The sequence below is a fragment of the Filicampus tigris genome, chromosome 15 (assembly GCF_054856515.1).
Source record: "Filicampus tigris isolate MCC_2025a chromosome 15, RoL_Ftig_1.0, whole genome shotgun sequence".
Lineage (NCBI taxonomy): Eukaryota > Metazoa > Chordata > Actinopteri > Syngnathiformes > Syngnathidae > Filicampus > Filicampus tigris.
The window spans coordinates 203,806-222,825 of record NC_141231.1 but is presented as its reverse complement, the minus strand read 5'-3'; the positions used below and the strand labels follow the sequence as shown (position 1 = coordinate 222,825).

General features: G+C 42.7%; 1 protein-coding gene across 3 annotated transcripts in view; it reads left to right on the top strand.

The window, feature by feature from the left end:
• trappc11 (trafficking protein particle complex subunit 11) overlaps positions 1-19,020 on the top strand; it is a 165,565-nt gene that overhangs the window by 3,474 nt on the left and 143,071 nt on the right. For all 3 annotated transcript variants that reach the window (XM_086053384.1, XM_086053383.1, XM_086053385.1), the window contains exons 4-6: positions 1,240-1,310; positions 8,866-8,980; positions 17,533-17,632. In XM_086053384.1, coding sequence (XP_085909510.1) covers positions 1,240-1,310; positions 8,866-8,980; positions 17,533-17,632 — 286 coding nt within the window. The remainder of the gene's footprint in view (positions 1-1,239; positions 1,311-8,865; positions 8,981-17,532; positions 17,633-19,020) is intronic.

Below are 19,020 nucleotides of genomic sequence, written 5' to 3'. Positions count from 1 at the left end.
TCAGCCTACTCTGTGAAAGGCTTCTTTTTAGGCTTCTTTCTACTCCCACGTCTGCGCGAGCAACAACTGCTGTTATAGGGATTGTGGTATTGCCCCCTTCGCCCCTTCTTGTAATGGTATGCCCCAGTTGCAGGTGGGAGGCGCGGGTTACGTGATGTGACAATAAGGATATACTAAGATGCTTGAGCGCACATTGCTGTCTCTCATGTCGTGATCATGACATACAGTTTGCCACACGGAGACGCATGTACCACGCAGCTCGTTGCTGCTGCTGCAAAGTAAACATTACTAAACAAGCTACTCACCCACGTTCCCCCTTAACCGCCACCTTCAAGGTCGTTTTCGCAATAAAATTAAATTCGTCTAGTCATCTCGGTCCCTTTATGGTTGTAGCAGGCACGATATCCATTGATGTCACTGTCTTTTTGAAGAGACGCCCCCTGACTTGTTTCAAAACAATTTGTGTCCACGAGTTTAATCAGACGCTAGCACATCAAGGTGGAGTTCATGCACTTTTTCTGGTGTTCCCTACTTCCGGAAATACGCCATAGCAAACCTGCATTGTATAGTGGTTTGCTGGTATGCTTTTATTTTGAAGGCCGGGAAGGAGGGGAAGTATGCAAAATAAATAAGTAACTTGACTGCAACTTCTGGCATTCAGTTGGACCCAAATAATAATACAATACGACAAATCCAACCCCGGGGCTCGCAATGCAAGTAAGCACGCAGTTGGGTAAGTACTACTGGCGCATTTGAAGCATGTCCACAGCGGGTTCGAATAGTAAATTAGCCAGCTAATGATCTTTAAAAAGCCTCTGCCGTTAGCGTCCAGAAGGGTATCCAGGTCAAGGGTGGAGGGTCGCAGCCGGACCGGCAAAAAATGGTCAAGTGCCCAGCTCTGCTAGTGGGCCTGCATATAACATATTCTTGAAAAAATATGTTTGAGTTGACTTCCACTTTAATCAATATAGCATTGTCCAGTAGAGTGATAATACTGATACGATGATAGTTTTGCAAATGATGCAGAGAGACATGAAGCAATTTAAAGTGTCCACTTGTGTGGTAAGAGAAACACTCTAACTTACAAAGGGTACTAGAGAGCAAAGTGTCTATGCCACCATCTTGGCATAGACACTTGGATCTAATCTCCATTGCCATGCTGTGTATTTTTATACTTTTTTTAAGAAGTCATAGAGCCCTGGAACTGTTTTGCAATTAATCTCAACTCTTACATTTTAGATCCAGTCTCCAGAGCAGGAATACAAAAGTGGCTGTAGTTTTAATTCAAAGGAAAACACCTATGCCTCCAGGTAAAGACCCTCCTGAGTTATGAAATGCATATGCACTATGAACACTAGGGATAGACCAATTATCGACGCCGATATTTGGCGTTTTGACGATTATCGGCAGCTGCCTTTTTAAGAAATCTGATGGCTGATAAGAAATCAATTTAAAACTGTGTTGAAATCAAAACCGGTATTGGCATTAGCCCTGAAAAAGCATATCGGTCTATCTCTAGTGAACACCCACTTTGGTTTTCATAGCTTTGAAGGCCTTTGTGTCATTACAATATCTGCTTTTACAAGTTTAAAGTTTAAAAATTTCCATTGGGATATTTGATGTTTTTATCCTACATTTTCAGCTCAATGTAGTGATGGATGGTAGTATCAGATTTTTCACATTTTCCATTTGAATAGAATAGGAAAGTAAACATTACTTCATAACATGCTACTTTTTATTGATAAAGTGCAACAGTTTCTGTTTCAGAACATTATCAAATACAATATTTTGGATGAATGATTTTCAAACCTTGTGCCCATCACAGGCAGGTAGCCCTTGTTTATTTATGCCCCCTTCATCAAAAAAACGTTGAGGGGTTGTGGGTGGCTGTGAAGCCCACGTGGGTCCAGTCTGTACCTCGTTGGCCACTCGGCGTCATGAACATAATTTTCATGTCACACTCAAGCGCCACACAAGCAGACATGCAGCCAAATAAAGGAAAAAAACCTAACAAACAGACACACATCCCTTGGTGAACAGACAATATGGGAGTGCTTTGGGAGTATGGGGTACTGAGCCCCGTGATACGGGCTGTTCAGTCCCTGTGCCACCGCTGTCAGAGTTTGGTCCGCATTGCCGGCAGTAAGCCGGATTCGTTTCCAGTAAGGGTTGGACTCCGCCAAGGCTGCCCTTTGTCACCAATTCTGTTCATAACTTTTATGGACATAATTTCTAGGCGTAGCCGAGGTGGTGAGTGGGTCCAGTTTGGTGGCCTCAGTATTGCATCTCTACTTTTTGCAGATGATGTGGTACTGTTGGCTTCTTCAAGCCGCAATCTCCAACTCTCACTGGAGTTGTTCGCAGCTGAGTGTGAAGCGGTTGGGATGAAAATCAGCACCTCCAAATCTGAGACCATGGTCCTCAGTCAGAAAAGGGTGGAGTGCCCTGCTGTGATGTGTACTCTGTATCGGTCTATCGTGGTGACCGTCGCCGTGATGCGGACTCTGTATCGGTCTGTTGTGGTGACCATCACAGCTCGTGACCGAAACAACAAAATCTTGGATACAAGCGGCCGACATGGTTTTCCTCTGCAGAGTGTCACCTTTGACATAAGGTGAGAACTTCGGCCATCTGGGAGGAACTCTGAGTCGAACCGCTGTTCCTCCACGTTGAAAGAGCCATCTGAGGTGGGTCGGGTATCTGATTTGGATGCCTCCCTGGTGAGGTGTTCCGGGCATGTCCCACCGGCAGGAGGCCCCGAGATTGGCCCAGGACACACTGGAGAGACTATTTCTCCCAGCTGGCCTGGGAACACCTTGGGATCCCTCCGGAAGATGTAGCTGGGAAGAAGGAAGTCTGGGCTTCCCTGCTGAAGCTGCTGCCTCCGCTGAAGCTGCTGTCCTCTGTTTGGGAACTGAGGACACTAATTGTTGCTTTTTTTTTTTTTCAACAATTCTTCCATTGTTGTTTAATTTACAGCTTCAGCTGTTCAACAGTCCGGGGTTTCCATTGTCGGATTTTACGCTTCATAATTTTCAATGGTGGATGGGTCTAAGCTGCAGGCAGGCCAATCTAGTACCCGCACTCTTTTACTACAAAGCCACACTGTTGTAACACATGCAGAATGTGTTTGGCATTGTCTTGCTGAAATAAGCAAGGGCCTCCATGAAAAAGACGTTACTTGGATGGCAGCATATATTCCTCCAAAAACCTGTATGTACCTTTCAGCATTAATTATTATATTGTAACGGCAGTGGTGCCCGACTGTTAAACCATCCATTTCATGGGCTGAACCACTTCCTGCTGACCGCCACTCCTGCTTCCAAGGTGGAATTGAGCATCTCTTGTGCTGCCTTGTAGGGTTGGCGGGATTTGAGTCTGCTTGTAGGCGCTGCTGTTGTTGTGATGTTGTGTAGGATTAGCCAGTCATGCATTTGTGCCCTCCTGGCCAGGGTGAGGGTAGCAGTCTCCCATCGGAGGCGAGCAGGGGCTATCCCTGCTAGGACTGGCAGGAAGGACACTGGGGTAGGTTTTAGGCATCCAGTTATTATTCGGAGGGCGCTGTTGATGGCCACGTCAACTTTGTTCACATGAGGCCTTCTGCACCAGACTGGCGCACAGTATTCTGCTGCAGAAAAGACCAGATCTTGGGTCGATATGCGCAGTGTCTTTGCGGACGCTCCCCAGCTTGTCCCCGCAAGGCGGCTCGACCCGAGATGTTACTTTGGCCCTGACTTCTTCTAGATGTTGTCTGAAGGTCGGTGTCCGGTCCAGTCACACACCCAGGTCTTCGGGGCTTGCTGGGCCTCTAGGCGTTTGTTGTCCACACGCACATCGAGTTCCCTCTTTGCCTCTGTGGTATTGAGATGGTATGTTGCTACAACCGTCTTTCCAATGCTGAGCTGTAGGCGCCACCTTCGAAGGTACATTGCCAGAGTGCCCATGTCTTTGTTAAGGCCCTCTTCCATCGACTTTCACGTTGGCCGTCTCAGCATGATAGCAAGGTTGTCTGCATAGCCATACTTTCTGGATTATTTGACTGGTAGATCGTGTATGTACTATGTATGTAGATATTGAACAGCAGTGGAGAGAGGACCGAGCCCTGCGAGACCCCATTCTTCAGTCTTCTGAGCCTACTCTGTTGGCCACAGCTGGTCTGAAGGACAAAGCTGCGGTTGGAAGGGGTCTCCATGACAAACTTCACCATGTGTCGGTCTGGTATTGTCCTCAGCAGCTTCAGGTGGAGACCACGGTGCCACACGGTGTCGTATGCGGTAGTCAGATCCAGGTACACTACCCCAGCATTCTCATTGTCCTGGAAGCTGTCCTCGATGTCCTGAGTAAGTATTGTAACCTGGTCTACTGTTGATCTTCCACGACGGAAGCCAGCTTGTTCTGGTGGAAGCTGTGGATCAACCACTGGCTCAATGCGGCTCTGGATCATCCTCTCCAAGATTTTAAATGGCACACAGAGCAACGAGATGGGTCAGTACGATTTGGGGTTTTCCGCAGGTTTATTTGGCTTCGGCAGAACTATAACAGAGGCACGCCGCCAGGTCTTAGGGAGCTTTAATCTCCGGTAGAAGGATGTAAAGAAAGAACAGAGCCAGCGGGCTGTTGTTGTGCTCTGATGGAGGGCGAATTCTGGGTGTATATTGTCGCGGCTCGGGGATTTTCCAGGCTTGAGTTTACTCATGGCCTTACTGAGTTCCTCTTCTATGAAGTCTCCAGAGATGTTGATGTCAACACTGGCTGATCTCAGGATGCAGGACACTTCACGCGATGTCTGTCGGGCAAAGTCTTTGTCTGCATCCGGCCGTTCCTAAGCGATGGCATTTGCTGTGACTGGGCAGCTGGGAGGTCTTGTGTTTCTGCCAGTAAGCTGATTGATGGTCTGCCATGCCTTGCGGCTAGAGTGGGTCCAGTTGATAGCTTCAACGACCTCTGTCCCCTTTTTCCTGCGGGTGGCGTCCAGCCTGTGGATCAGTGCTGCTGCGGTCCTGTCCACCTCTTCGCTAGTGGTCACTGAGAAGGTGGCTGCACTCCTCATCCCAGCCCGGGATGTAGCTCTTGTTATAGCCACGTGGAATGGCCTTCTTTGCCGCATCCAGGAGGACCCGACAGTAGGCTGCATAGGCCGCATCCGCGTCCACTATTTCTGGTTCTGGCAGGCCACCTGACCTTCTTTCCGTCTCCTCTGCATACAATAACCACCTGGCCTTACGGAAGTTCCATCTTTTGACAGGTCTCCCTGGTACCGCCTGCACCAGTGATGGAACCTTAATGATGTCTGGTTGGTGATGTGACCGGGATAACATGTCAAGGAACCTGTCACTCCGGTTTTGGGTCTGCACTGCGGCAGATGGCGAAGGCCAGGTCCGTATTGGTGGAAGTGTTCCAGCGTGAAGAGTAGAAGGATGGAGGCTCCTTGGGGTGATACAGCAGCAGAGCTTAGCTGTTAGAGGCCCATTCGCACTGCGCTGCTCCATTGGGTGTTGAGTTGATATAACCCCAGTCTGTGTTTTGGCAGTTGAAATCACCTGCATAGATGGCGGGTGCAGGTACAGATGGGAGTGACGTTGCAGACAGCTCCGATTGTGGTGGCTTGTACACATTTACGACTGATGTCTCCTGGACCTTTGTGATCAGTCATATCGTTTTAGTATTGTTTCCGAATATTCCGGTAAGCGCTACACCTTCCCACACGGTGATTTGGTGTTTAATTTTCTACACCACATTTTGGGCACGTTGCGGACGTAGCTCGACCTATGGTGTTTTTATGCTTCTGGAGATTGCAATGTCATGTAAGGACTTGTTCTACGGATTCAGTTGATTACGACTCAAACTCAGGACGCGCTTGCAAAGCCGAAATGAAAGCCATCCAACGTTTTCCGTTGTTGTTTTGCAATCAGTACGTTTTCCCCACGCTGACTGCCAGCGCTTTATGCTCCAGTCCTGCAAAGAATAGACACAGCTAACATACGGGATCGGAATGTAGGGTTCCGGGCCCTCAATGAGAAGTTCAGATCCCTGCTTTTTCAGCATTAACCTTGAACTAAGTAATGAGTAAGTTACTTATGCCATTGGCACCAACGCATAACTGTCAAGTTGTACGCTTTTGGCGTAATTTGTACAGGTGGAAACACCTTTGCAAACATGTACGCCGTACATCGACTACCAACTTCAACAAACTATCGCTAGCAACCCAACCACCCACCCCGAGTGATATATACCGTGTAAGATTATATACTGATATGTACGGGCTAGGGATGGGACGAGTCTGCAACGAGTCTCGTGCTACGAGATCTCGCGGGATTAGAACGCCACGAGATTTCTCGTCCCTGCACAGCATCTATTTTCTTTTGACAGTGTTTTGGAGTCCGGGTGAATATAGCAGATGTCCTGAAAGTAGCTGTCACCGAATGGGAACTTCCGAGGCCAAATCACGGAGTCGCTGTTGTGACCGACAACGCTCGCAACATTGATGTGGCGACACGTGAGGCTGGCTTTGAGCGACACATTAAGTGCTTATCGTGCAGGCAATGAACGCAACACTAGTACAGCTGGTCCAAAGTTGGCTCCGTATCATGTTTGTTTAGACGTGTCAAGCGTATAGTTTCTTTTTTTCACCGATGCTCAACAGCAGCAGCACGTTTGACGTCTAAATAAAGACATCTCGAGCTGCCCTTGCACAAACTAATTATGGACATAATCACGCGCTAGAACATCTCTTTGGACATGGTGGCTCGCGATCTAGAGCAGCGGGGTGCCGTATCTGCAGCTCTGAGGAGCCCAGAACTACGACGAGTTACATAAATCTTGACACAGACGCAGTGACATTCCTCTTGTTGAAGATCGACTGAGAAACAAGTTGAACTCTACAATACAATACAATTTTATTTATATAGCCCATTTCATAACAGCTAGAGCTGTAACAAAGCACTTTAAAAACAATACAATAAATAAAAAAAACAATACGAGGCAGTGATACATCTATTAATGAATATATTAACAAATATGTAAAATATAAATAAATAAAGCCAATAAATTAACATAAAACACTATATACAATTGAGTTACTGCCCCACGAGCACAGTTGGATTTTGTCAAAGTATTCAGTAAGAGGAAAGATCTCAGCTTTAGCTGTTATTGCAGCAGTATTTGAGAGCATGTAACGAAAGTGACTCCTGTTTGCATTTGCACTTTAGAGCTAGATGATTAATTTTCTTGCAGTCTGTTCGATAAAAAACATTTTGAAAACTGAAAAAATTACATTAGGTATTTTTTTATATTCGAAAATTTAGCAAAAATCTCGTCTCGTCTCGTCTCGTTCTAGTGGACTCAATCTCGTGAAACTCGTCTCGTCCCATCCCTAGTACGGGCAAATTACTACTTGCATAAGATTCGGCACACCCCAGACTTGACAGGTATGCTAACATAACCCAGTACCATCGCAGATGCTGGCTTTTGAGCTATCACTCCGGATGGTTCTTTTCTTCTTTGTTCCGGAGGACAAGACGTCCACAGTTTCCAAAAACAATTTGAAATGTGGACTCGTCAGAACACTTTTCCACTTTGCATCAGTTCATCTTACATGAGCTAGGAGCCAGAGATGCCTGCGGGGTTTCGGGGTGTTGTTGATAAATGGCTTTTATTTTGCATCGTAAATTTAACCCATTCATGCCGGGAGCGCATAACCGTTTTTCTTCCACTAGAGGCGGGAGCGCTGTTGCGTCTTTCTACCCTTAAAGCCTGGAGAGCGTATATATATATATTTTTTTAATCCAGTTCTCGGTCTCTTTACCATTTAAATGCCTCAGAATGTGACGGTGTCGTGAGCCCGCTGAGGATGTTCTGTAATTCTTTCGAGTCATAATGGTGGACGCTGTCGATCGCGGGAGATATAAAATGAGTAATGGTAGCGATATAGACGACGTGCTTGTGGACTTTGAACCAGTAGAACCAGTCGAATGTGATGTATTGTTAAGATGTATTGTAGACAATGACAATATTGACGTCTTTGTAACAATAGACCTCTCATTTTTTAATTTAAAAAAAAAAAAAAAATTTGCACTGACACTTTATTTTTACCTCTTCGATTGAAACAGTAAAGATGAATAAACTTGGGCCTGTGTGAAAGCCACATGTCTAAGGTCTCAAATTCTTTTGGAATGATCTTTCTATCTGCTACAGGGGCTGATATATTATTTTTTGGTGTTGAATTTCTAGGAAAACCAGGGTAATTTCAAGGGTAATCCAAAAATGACCTTAGGTTTTGGAGAGCTGTTGAGCCAGGCACTTTAGGCTTTAATGGTTAAGGCCTAAAGTGCCTGGCTCAACATAAGTCGCCTAAGGGCGACTATGGAATCACCAGTCCTTCCAGGATTTTATGGGCTTTTTATGATTATTACAGTCTAAAATGCCTGATTTTGCGGCAAATTTTCCTAAAAGTTGCGATAAAGGTAATTCGATCTGATATTATTTGTTGTAATAAAGATTAATAAAATACTTTACAAAAGGACCTTGGGAAAAAAATTAACTCATATCGCAATTGCAATTTTAATACTGTAATTGCAAAAATAATTGCAATTAGATTACTTTCCATAATCGATAGCCCTAGTCTCATATGTGAAAAATATTTGAGAACGTACTATGGTCTAAAATAATTGTCCGTTCCTCCATTCAGTTGAACTTAACTGCAACAGAAATGTATGCTTTACTTTTTCAACAGCTATTGGGGGGGAAAAAGGTAGATAATAGGTGCCAATTGTTGCTGGATGTGGAAGTGACTCTTGGCCTCACTGTTTGTATTGCAGCTAAACCATTGTTTATTGTGTACATTTTCTTTTTCATATTTTTTTATAGGAGAAGATTTGGTGGCATCTGAAAGAGCTGCAGCTATTTGTCATGCCTGTGATCTTTCCGGAAAGAGTCTGTTTGTTCTCCCACACACCGACCACCTGGTTGGTTACATTATAAGGTAATAATAATGCATCAGATTTATATGCTGCGTTTCTGTAATAATAGAAATGATTAAATACATGCATGATAATTTAACGTTATTACAAGTGGTACCTTGATTTGCAGGTGTCCTAACTTGCATGTTTTTGATTGAGTGATTGACTTTACCTGAGCATCATGTTTAAAACAGAATAGACACATTTCAAAATAAGGGTACAATTGATACTCAAAAGGAGTAGGTTGAAGTTCAAAGAATTTATAAATCTCCTACCCCTCCCCTCATTCACCAAATTAATGCCAATGCTGTGTTGCATATTTTCGATGTCATGTGAAAAACACTTATCTCCATTTTTTTTTCATTTTCTTATTTTTTACATGAATCATGTTTCCGCGTTACAGACATCGCATTAAAGTGAAAATAAAAAAAGTTTCCAAAATTGGAGATGTTTTTCACAGGACAGCGACAATATACAGTATACCAACAGTGTTTTACAAAATCAGTGTTTACTAGAGCTGAAGACTCTTTGAATTTTAAAGCTTCCAAGAAGAACAGAGAAGAACTGTACAATACAATTCTTACAGGCGTTCTAAAAAAGTCTCTCCGTCTCCCTTTTTATTATCACATCCCGACATACATGGGCGTTCCAACTCTAAAGGATTCGGTGAGCAAAAGGGCAGTTGAAACGTCCTTTACTTGTCTATGTGTCTGCATGTAGGTGGAAAATTATTCAATACATGTGTGGTAAGACATGAATAGAGAAATCAACAATGTGGCAGGAAATTTCAGCAATCACCTTCATATTAGCAAATGTTATCTTGACTTCTCCTGACCTCCTTGCGATTAGTTTATGAAAGCATTATGAGCAGCAAATGTATGATTAAATGATAGTAATTATTACATGAATAATTACTCCCATTACTCCCACATTTCCCCCCTGAAAATCCTACATTTGGCTCATAAAATATAATCGAAAAGAACCTCCCAAATGCTTTATTCCATTGAATCCTAAATACGGCAACAAAAACAGGACCGCATAGTCGTAGCCGTAACCGTAATCATAACCGCAATCGCAGAGCTGGGCACTTGACCATTTTTTGCCGGTCCGGCCGCGACCCTCCACCCTTGACTTGGGTACCGTTCCGGCCGCGACCCTCCGGCCATATTCATAAACATTGTCAGCAGGGAGCAAGATAAAAAGTGCTATATTCAACGTTCTTTACTAGTACAGCATCGGGAAATGGAATCGGCACATTATTTGTAAGTACTCGCAGATACCGATACCAGTGTTTTAATATGGTATCGGAACAACACTAGTAATTACCCAGCTTCTGTATATCGTAATGGCTGTAGTTGATTCGATCCACATTCTTATTAGGTGTGATCCACACAAAGATGGATTCCCACCCTGCTGCAATCTGGTTAACCAACTTATGCTCATCTGGAACACTCCTCGGCACGCCAATTGCATCAATGTAGGTCGGATACCCATCCTTCCAAGAAGCACTTCGTCTTCTGGAGAGCAAGGAAGCGGAGTCAAGTGTGCAGGCAGCAAATTTGATATCCCTCTCTGAGGATGGAAAATAGTTACACGCATCAGCACAGAGCGCACAGACGCAGGAGGTATTGCGTAAACTAGACTTGTATAGTTTGTTATCACCACACCACCACCACACATAGCTGCGTGGGTGCAGTGCCGCCCTCTGGTGCACAACAGTCCTGCACCACCTAGAATTTAGCACTCCCACTTTATTAGTAGTTCCTGTGAGGTTAACACAAGTAAAATTAGCAACTACAATATCAGTGGAAAAAATAGGCGTGTCCTTTGTCGGTTTGGTTATAGGATAAACAGAGTTCCAAGATGAGCAAACGGTATTTGGAGTAACCTTAGTCATAACCTCCAGGAGACATTCTCGTGGAATGTATGCTGGAATTACTCTCAAAAAGGGTCTAGGAGCATACATGCGACACAACTAAAATTAGCAGCTTGCGCTGCAGCCTCCATTAACAAAAGCCAATTGTTACCTACTTGTGAAACACCAGTGACCGTGAAGAATTTCTCATTAACAGAAAATTTCTCAACTTTATCAAGATTTCAGAAGTTCTATTCACAGGGACTTGAACAACTTCTAAGGGGTCAGCCAGAACATAAGACACGCAAACAGTAATAGCATGGTAACGGTCCGGTCCATGGATGTATGGGCTTAAATACAACGTAATACAAGGGTCATTGCCATTTGTACTTGTAATATGGATGTGTAACTTGACCTGGTCTACACGTTGTGTCCACGGCTTGTGTTTCTTCCATGCATTTTTTCAGTCGGTTCTTAATTGTACCATTCACTATTTCCACCAATCCTGCACTTTTTGGGTGATAAGAGCAATGGTGTTTTAAATTAATATGGAACATATGCACTATTTTTTCAATTATTCTATTAACAAAATGTGTTCAGTTATCACTATATATGGTTTCAGGGATGCCATAGCGTGGTATAATGTCTTTACATAATGCTTTAACTACTGTCAGCGCGTCAGGTTGTTTAGCCGGGAATATTGCTACCCATTTTGAAAAGGCATCAATGATAACCAAACAATAATGTTTCCCTTCAATTTTGTTAAGTTCAATGAAATCCATACGTATTCTCTGGAACGGATATGTATCTTGAGGAAACTGACCACGCTTCGGACGCAAATTTCCTTGCGGATTATGTCGAGCTCAGGTCAAACTAGCCTTACAAAAATGTTTTGAAAACAAGTTAAACCCATAGGTCGTATAAAGCCTTTGTACCATGGAGACCATTCCACCAGTTGAGACATGAGAATTCCCACGACTCAACACCGCTGCACACTTGAAAAGATTTTTTGGCAGGATAGGCTTGTTATCTGCAGACATAAACCCCATTATCCAATGTAGCTCCTTTATTTTGCCACATTGTCTGCTCCCGGACTGGGCTTTGGTTGTTGCATATCACGCAGTGTCATATTGTAAAATGTTATCTTGTAGTCTACACTCAGCAGTACCCAAAAAGGGCCTGGTAGCTGCTTCTTTCGCTGTTGTGTCTGCAAACACATTACCTAATGTGATGTCGTCAGTGCCTGTTGTACGTGCCGTGCACTTACATATCGTAATCCGATGTGGCAACTGAACAGCATTCAATAAATTTGTCCAAGGTTCAGCATGTGTGACAGGTTTTCCAGTGGACGTTATCACACCTCTATTTTTCCAATATAGTGCAAATACATAACATGTACCAAAGACATACTGACTGTCAGTATAAATTGTAACAGCTTTTCCTTTCATTTACTTGCATGCCTCTGGTAATGCAACCAGCTCAACTGCCTGAGCTGAAAATTGGGAAGGAAGTGGTCCCGCTTTTAACACGGCTGTCTGTGAGACGACCGCAAAGCCTGTCTGTGTTTTGCCAAAATCATTTTTCTTTGATGAACCATCCACAAAGAGGACAATTCCAGTTTGTAGAGGTTGATTTTTCAAATCAAATCTACGTTTTGTTTTTTGTTCTGCCAATTCCTGACAATCGTATTGATCACCATCCTCAGGAAGTGGCAACAGTGTGGCTGGATCCAAAACCGTGCTTCTCTCCAAAGTGAGATGTGGTTGCGACAACAATAATGCCATGCAAGACAAATGTCTAGCTGGAGATAAAACGTCATATTTGTCTGCAGAAGCAAAGCCGCCACCGCACGGGGAACTTTTAAGGTCAACGGCTGAAACATTACTCTCGAGGAACTGCACTCCACAGCGAGTGGTGATGCAATCACAGCCCTCACACAATGAGGAAGTGCACAAGCCACACTGTCAATTGTAGAAGAAAAGTAAGTCAATGGTCTTAACTTTTCTCCATATTTTTGCGAGACGACAGAAACATAGAAACGACATAGAAATATTATCGATTTGCCATTTACCATTAGCTCAATTTTTGGTTTCATTACATCAATGGCCAATATTTCTTGCAGATTCAATTCTACATTTTCTTCTGTCACTAAATTTCCTCATGTGATTCAGACTGTTGGGAAGAGGGCTGGCCTAGGCATGCTGAATTTTGAAATTTGAAATCGCCTGACATTTTTAGGACGGTTAGGTGAACTTTATCACGGCAGCACCAGTTACTTCGCCAGTGTCGGCGCCACGTTTTTTGCCAATCATATTACCTATGCCTCTTACACTATTATTTCTATTGCTAAAACCTTTACCTTGGTAGTATACTTCACATTTTTCTAAGGCAAAAGCATCTGCCTTATTTTTTCCTTTGCAGTACTCTTTCTGCATGTAATGCTTGATTAATGTACTGCTCAAACCTACCAGTGGCTTTATCAAACCAATGTTTGTCTACCCATTGCTTTATGGCATTAGACGAATGGGCATGTAGGGCGTTTTTAAGTTATTCCTGATAACTTCCTTGAGGGTCATTATCCTCAGGAATGCCACTGTTTGCTTTGAAATACGCTGTTATCCTAATCCTTCAAATAACAAATTTTGGGCTATTATCATCCAAAACTCAGCATACACGTAACCATCTCTATGCATTTTCTTTTTTTTCATATTTACACTTTGCCTTAATTTTATCCCGTAGGTTTATTATTATTATTATTATTATTATTTATTTTATTTTTTTTTATTATGTTTTTTTTTAATAAGCTAAGCCAGCAGTGTTGTATTTTGTTATTCATAGATTTTGGTGTTTTAATTTTGAAGAACGTTAATTCTCTACAAATGTCCAATATTTGTATGTTAATCCCTGTTTTGGATCGTTTAAATGAATATTTTTACTGTTTGTTGCGCCCATGTTGGAGTCAGTGGTTCACCTAGAATCACTGTACTGACTTTTCCCTTGAACAGTGTAGCAATTACTTTCTGTCTATGTAATTCTCAAGCTTCTACCACAAGTGGTGGAAAATTCTTGCCTCTGCTCCCTCAGACAGTTGCCACTCAAAAATCCTGTTCAGAATGAGGTTGCCAACCTCCACTCACACTTTTGCACATTCACACTTATTTTACGCGTACCCTTTTCCTGTTTATAGACTACTCGGTCTACTCGATAGGGACTAGTATTTTCGAGGTTTGTAACCACCAGGTTATAAAGACTAACCTGTCTTTCCAGTGTTAAAGACTACTCTGTCTCCCAGTTTTAAAGACTACAGTACTCTGTCTCATAGTTTTAAAGACTACTCTGTCTCGAAACGCACGGCGCACTTATCCAATACAAGCCAATAGTGAGTCTTTTACTCACCAGAGTTGTCTTCACTCCTTTGGTATCCCGTCAACCCTCAGTTCCCAGACGCAGAGCTGAGACCCAGTCCCGGAAAGGGTCTGAATGCTGTGGCCACGGTCTTTACCTGGATCTCGACTCCGCTCCCGGAACCCTCAGGTTTCTTGGGATCCGGCTCGAAGGACCAATTGAATGTCAGGTTCATCAGATCAACATTTGTGAAAACCACACAAAATAAGGAGATTAAGATACTCTCTTTGAATTTTAAAGCTTGCAAGGAGAGCAGAGAAGAACTGTACAATACAATTCTTACAGGCGTTCTAAAAAAGTCTCTCCGTCTCCCTTTTTTTTTATTCTCACATCCCTACATACATGGGCGTTCCAACTCTAAAGGATGGGGTGAGCAAAAGGGCAGTTGAAACGTCTTGTACTGTCTGTCTATGTGTCTGCATGTAGGTGGAAAATTACTCAATACATGTGTGATAAGACATGAGTAGAGAAATCAACAACATGGCAGGAAATTTCAGCAATCACCTTCATATTAGCAAATGTTATCTTGACTTCTCCTGACCTCCTTGCGATTAGTTTATAAAAGCATCATGAGCAGCAAATGTATGATTATCAAATGATAGTAATTATTATGTGAATAATTACTCCCACACCGATTCAAAGTTGGGTTGGATGTTTTTGTCCCCCGAAAATGCTCAGAAGAGCCTGCAGATATTCGTCCGGCTAGATATTCATTCACTTTCCAGTAATTTTTTTAATATTTGACGGGCGAACACATCGACTGCACACAAGTTAGCAGTTACCGGTAGCTAAAGGCTAATGGCATTGTGAACAACACACCCCCAAGTTCGACCAACCAAACAGCATTCGTCAGTGCAGCCCGCCCCCGGCAAGAGTTCCTTGTGGGCCAGTCTTGGACCTGGTCGACACCTGGGCCACCAAGGGTCAAGTAGATACCCTGTTAAATTTTTTGGGTGGAAACAAAATGAGGAACCACTTTACCAGGTTAAAGTGAAAGGTTCCTCAAAAGGTTCCTGCGGTGTAAAAAAGGGCTAATGTCATTACAGTCGGAGTTCCTTTTAACATGTCACCTCTGACAACAGCCCCTGGATCGGATTACTTGTTGCAATATCATGCCACCTTGGATAGCTGATGTACAGAAGCAACTGCACTGCTTAAACGCTTATACAAAATGTCCACATTTTTCAAGGAAAATTGCAATTTATTTATTTGGAGGGACAGCACAGGTTAATGAATGTCATATACAATTGCAGACGTAGACAGGACAGATTATAGCCATAGGCTAATTTGCATCTGTTGTCCCCAGGCAGAAGTTCCCTAAAGTAAAAATTATGAACATGATAAAAAACACGATCAGTCAACGTAATCAAACATATGCAACTACACAAGTTAACAAATAAAGTGCAATGTGCTAATGTTCAAAACTACATTCAATAATGTAAATTTTGCAATGCGCACACACACACAAACACACACACACACAGACACATCCTAATCCAAAGAATCTTGCTAACCATTACGCCTGGTTTAGGAAATGATTAGCTGTTAAAATATTCATTCAGCTAGTAATTGTTAAGTGTGTACAGGACTGGTTTGACAACAGCCAGTCTTTTAGCTCTGTTTTAAAGGAAGTGTAAATTAGGCACTCAAACTCTGAGTGGTAGGCTGTTCCACATTTTCCCACCTGTGATGAGAAAAGATAGTAAAGTCACTCTGACACAATTCTGTACGTGAAATGTGCACCGTTACGCCCCAGATGTCATACTCAGCAAAACCGTTGGTTTATAACTTGAAGCCTCCTTTATGGTATTCCTTGACTCCCAAAATGTACAGTATATTTTGATACCAAATTTGCCATTATTGTGAGAACAGAAGCAAAGACATGGGCCCTAGAGTATTTTTGGCGAATTGACTGTAATTTTCAAATAATCAAATAGTTTCCATTACATAGTGTTATCTCACTTGTGTCTTAGGATATATTTATTTGTATGACCATAAGGAACTCCCATACCAAGAGGGGGCATTTGCATCATGACTTGAAGTCAAATTCCTTTCTTTTCTTTTTCTTTTTTGTTTTGCTTAACCTCACTACTTGGAGGTTAGGTTCCAAAACAGAGTCTGCTTACATAGTTGAAATTTGAGAATGCTGAGCAGAAGATATGTGGACATCCATGGTACAGCTCATTTTTGTCAGGGGGGGCCATACTATCATATTTTCACATCAAATCATGGACATGTCCTACTCTTCTTGATTTCAATCTTTCGGCTGCTGTTACGAGGTAGAGGTCAGGTTCAACATACGGTATGCTCCTCTTCTCACTCTCGTCTTGCAATGATTTCTGTTACATTGACATTCGTTTTTTGTCTTATGTCTGAGGTGCACTTGGTTAGCTTTTTCTGATACTGAAAAAGTGTCCCTTTGTTGATGTTATCAAAGCAGTACAGTTTTCAAGTGTCCTCTTTGTTGCCCTTCATATTGGCATAACCATTCTCTCCTAGCCCTTTTGTAGTTGTTGTTGCAGAGCTCCCATCTCTGACGGTTTGTCTGTATTTTGTTACGGAAATCACTGCACGCTAGCTCGTTACACCTGGAACACTGATTGCTCCGGATATGTGACCCCAACAAAGGAAAATTGTCACATTGCTCAAACGGGTTGAAACCGGGCAAAAAATACTTTGTTGCAATATACTGTATTTTTTTGGCAACACGTCAACACATTGTGGACACGTCGTATTTCCGCCGGTGCATATGAGCATCCACGGATGGTGATTCCGACTACTACTCCTATGACTTGACTTGTTTTTACAATACCTGTTTATTAGCCTTGCGCCCAAACCCTAAAACCTGAAGGCCATTTGATCCATCTCTCAACTTAAATGTGTTTGATTGTGTCATTCCAAATCCATCAGGTTGGTGCATACATGCAATCAAAACTTCATAATCATAAAACCTCATTCAAAACTCAAAATACTTCTGGACCTAGATGTGAATCATCTGGCATGCAGTACAACCACTTGCACAATACAGTGAGAGAAAATACAAATGGCACATAATTGATTTAGAGCTGCACAACATCATATTGCGCGCTGTTTCTAAAATGTTGGTTACCTCATATGAAGGAGTAAGAATATTACACAGTTCTCTTTATGCGGTGGTGTAGTTGCCTAACACTGCATTACCTTCTTTCATTTCTATATGATTTATTTGTCAATATTTTGTAACTTCCTTATCACCTGGAATAACATTTTAACAGATGTGTACACTTGTATTTGCATGAAATGGTGTTTTGAATTCATATTTGTCTGACTCTTTAGGTTGGAGAATGCCTTTTATGAACATGCTCAGACTTACTATTACAATGAAATACGTCGAGTCAAATCACATAAGGAGTTTCTAAACAAGACAACGCATCAGGTATGGAAAAAAAAAAGTCAGTAATTGGAAGCAACCCTTCAGTGGCCTTAAAAAGGCTACATACATACCCCTGTTCAGATGTCAGGTTTTTGTTTAGAAAAAGAAGACCAAGATGGATTATTTCAAACTTTTTCCACCATTACTGTGGCTTCAAACCTGAACAATTCAATTGAAAGAAATGAAATACATTAGTGAAGGGAAATAAAAATGAAACACCTTTAATGTGCACACCCTCATACAGTAACTGGGTTGTACAATGTATTCAAATCACTTTAACACCGTGCTCTCATTCACTCATTCAGATTCAGTATCTTGCTGAAGGACAGTTTGACATGGTTGCAAGGCTAAGGATCAACCGTTGGTTGGGAAATGACCATGCTACTACCTCAGCCATGCTGCCCCATGCCGTGTTGTGCTCAGAATTGAGAAATCACATTCTATATCACATTCAGTCTCAGTCAGCACACATCGTCCACAATTTGAAGTGCCTTTGAATAACCTTAAATGAAAGTTTACCTGTCCAAAACATTAATTATACCGTGGAACACAGCGTAGACAGTAATTGTCAAGGGGAAAAAATGGCACAACAATTTTCTCCCAAGAACTGGATGTCCCTCCAAATTTGATTCCAAAAAAAAACAAGAAGACAACTAGTCTTGGAGTATGCCAAGAGACCGACAGCAAAAGGGACATTGAAAGAGCTGCAGGTACATCACAGGTGTCAAACTCAGGTCCTTGAGGGCTGCTATCCTGCATGTTTTAGATGTTTCCCTCCTCCAACACACCTGATTCAAAGATCAGGGTCATTATCAGGCTCCTGCAGAGCTTGTTGATGAGGGAAACATGTAAAACATGCAGGTAGTGGCCCTCGAGGGCCCGAGTTTGACACGTGAAGTACACCATACTTGCCAAAAGTATTCGCTAACTTGTATAAACCGTATTTTCTGGAGTGTAACCCACTACTTTTTTCCTAGGTTTTGACCCATGTGGCCTAATATAATAGTGCGACTATTCTGTGTTTTTTTTTTTTCTTCCACCGTTAGGGGCGCTCTAACCGGAATTACAATACAAGACAATTGCCATTAACAGGATGTGGCTGCAGGTGGAGGAGTTCAACAGGCGAGGGCGCTATGCACTAGGATCAGTGGTGTCAAACTCTGGTCCTCGAGGGCCGCTGTCCTGCCTGTTTTCCATCTCTTCCTGCTGCAACACACCTGTTTCAAATGATCAGCTCATCAGCAAGTTCTGCAGGAGCCTAATCTTGATCCCCATCGTTTGAATCAGGTGTATTGGACGAGGAAACCTCAAAGACATGCAGGAGGGCGGCCCCCGAGGACTGGAGTTTGACACCGCTGCACTAGTTTATGGATTACGTGGTATGCCGAAGT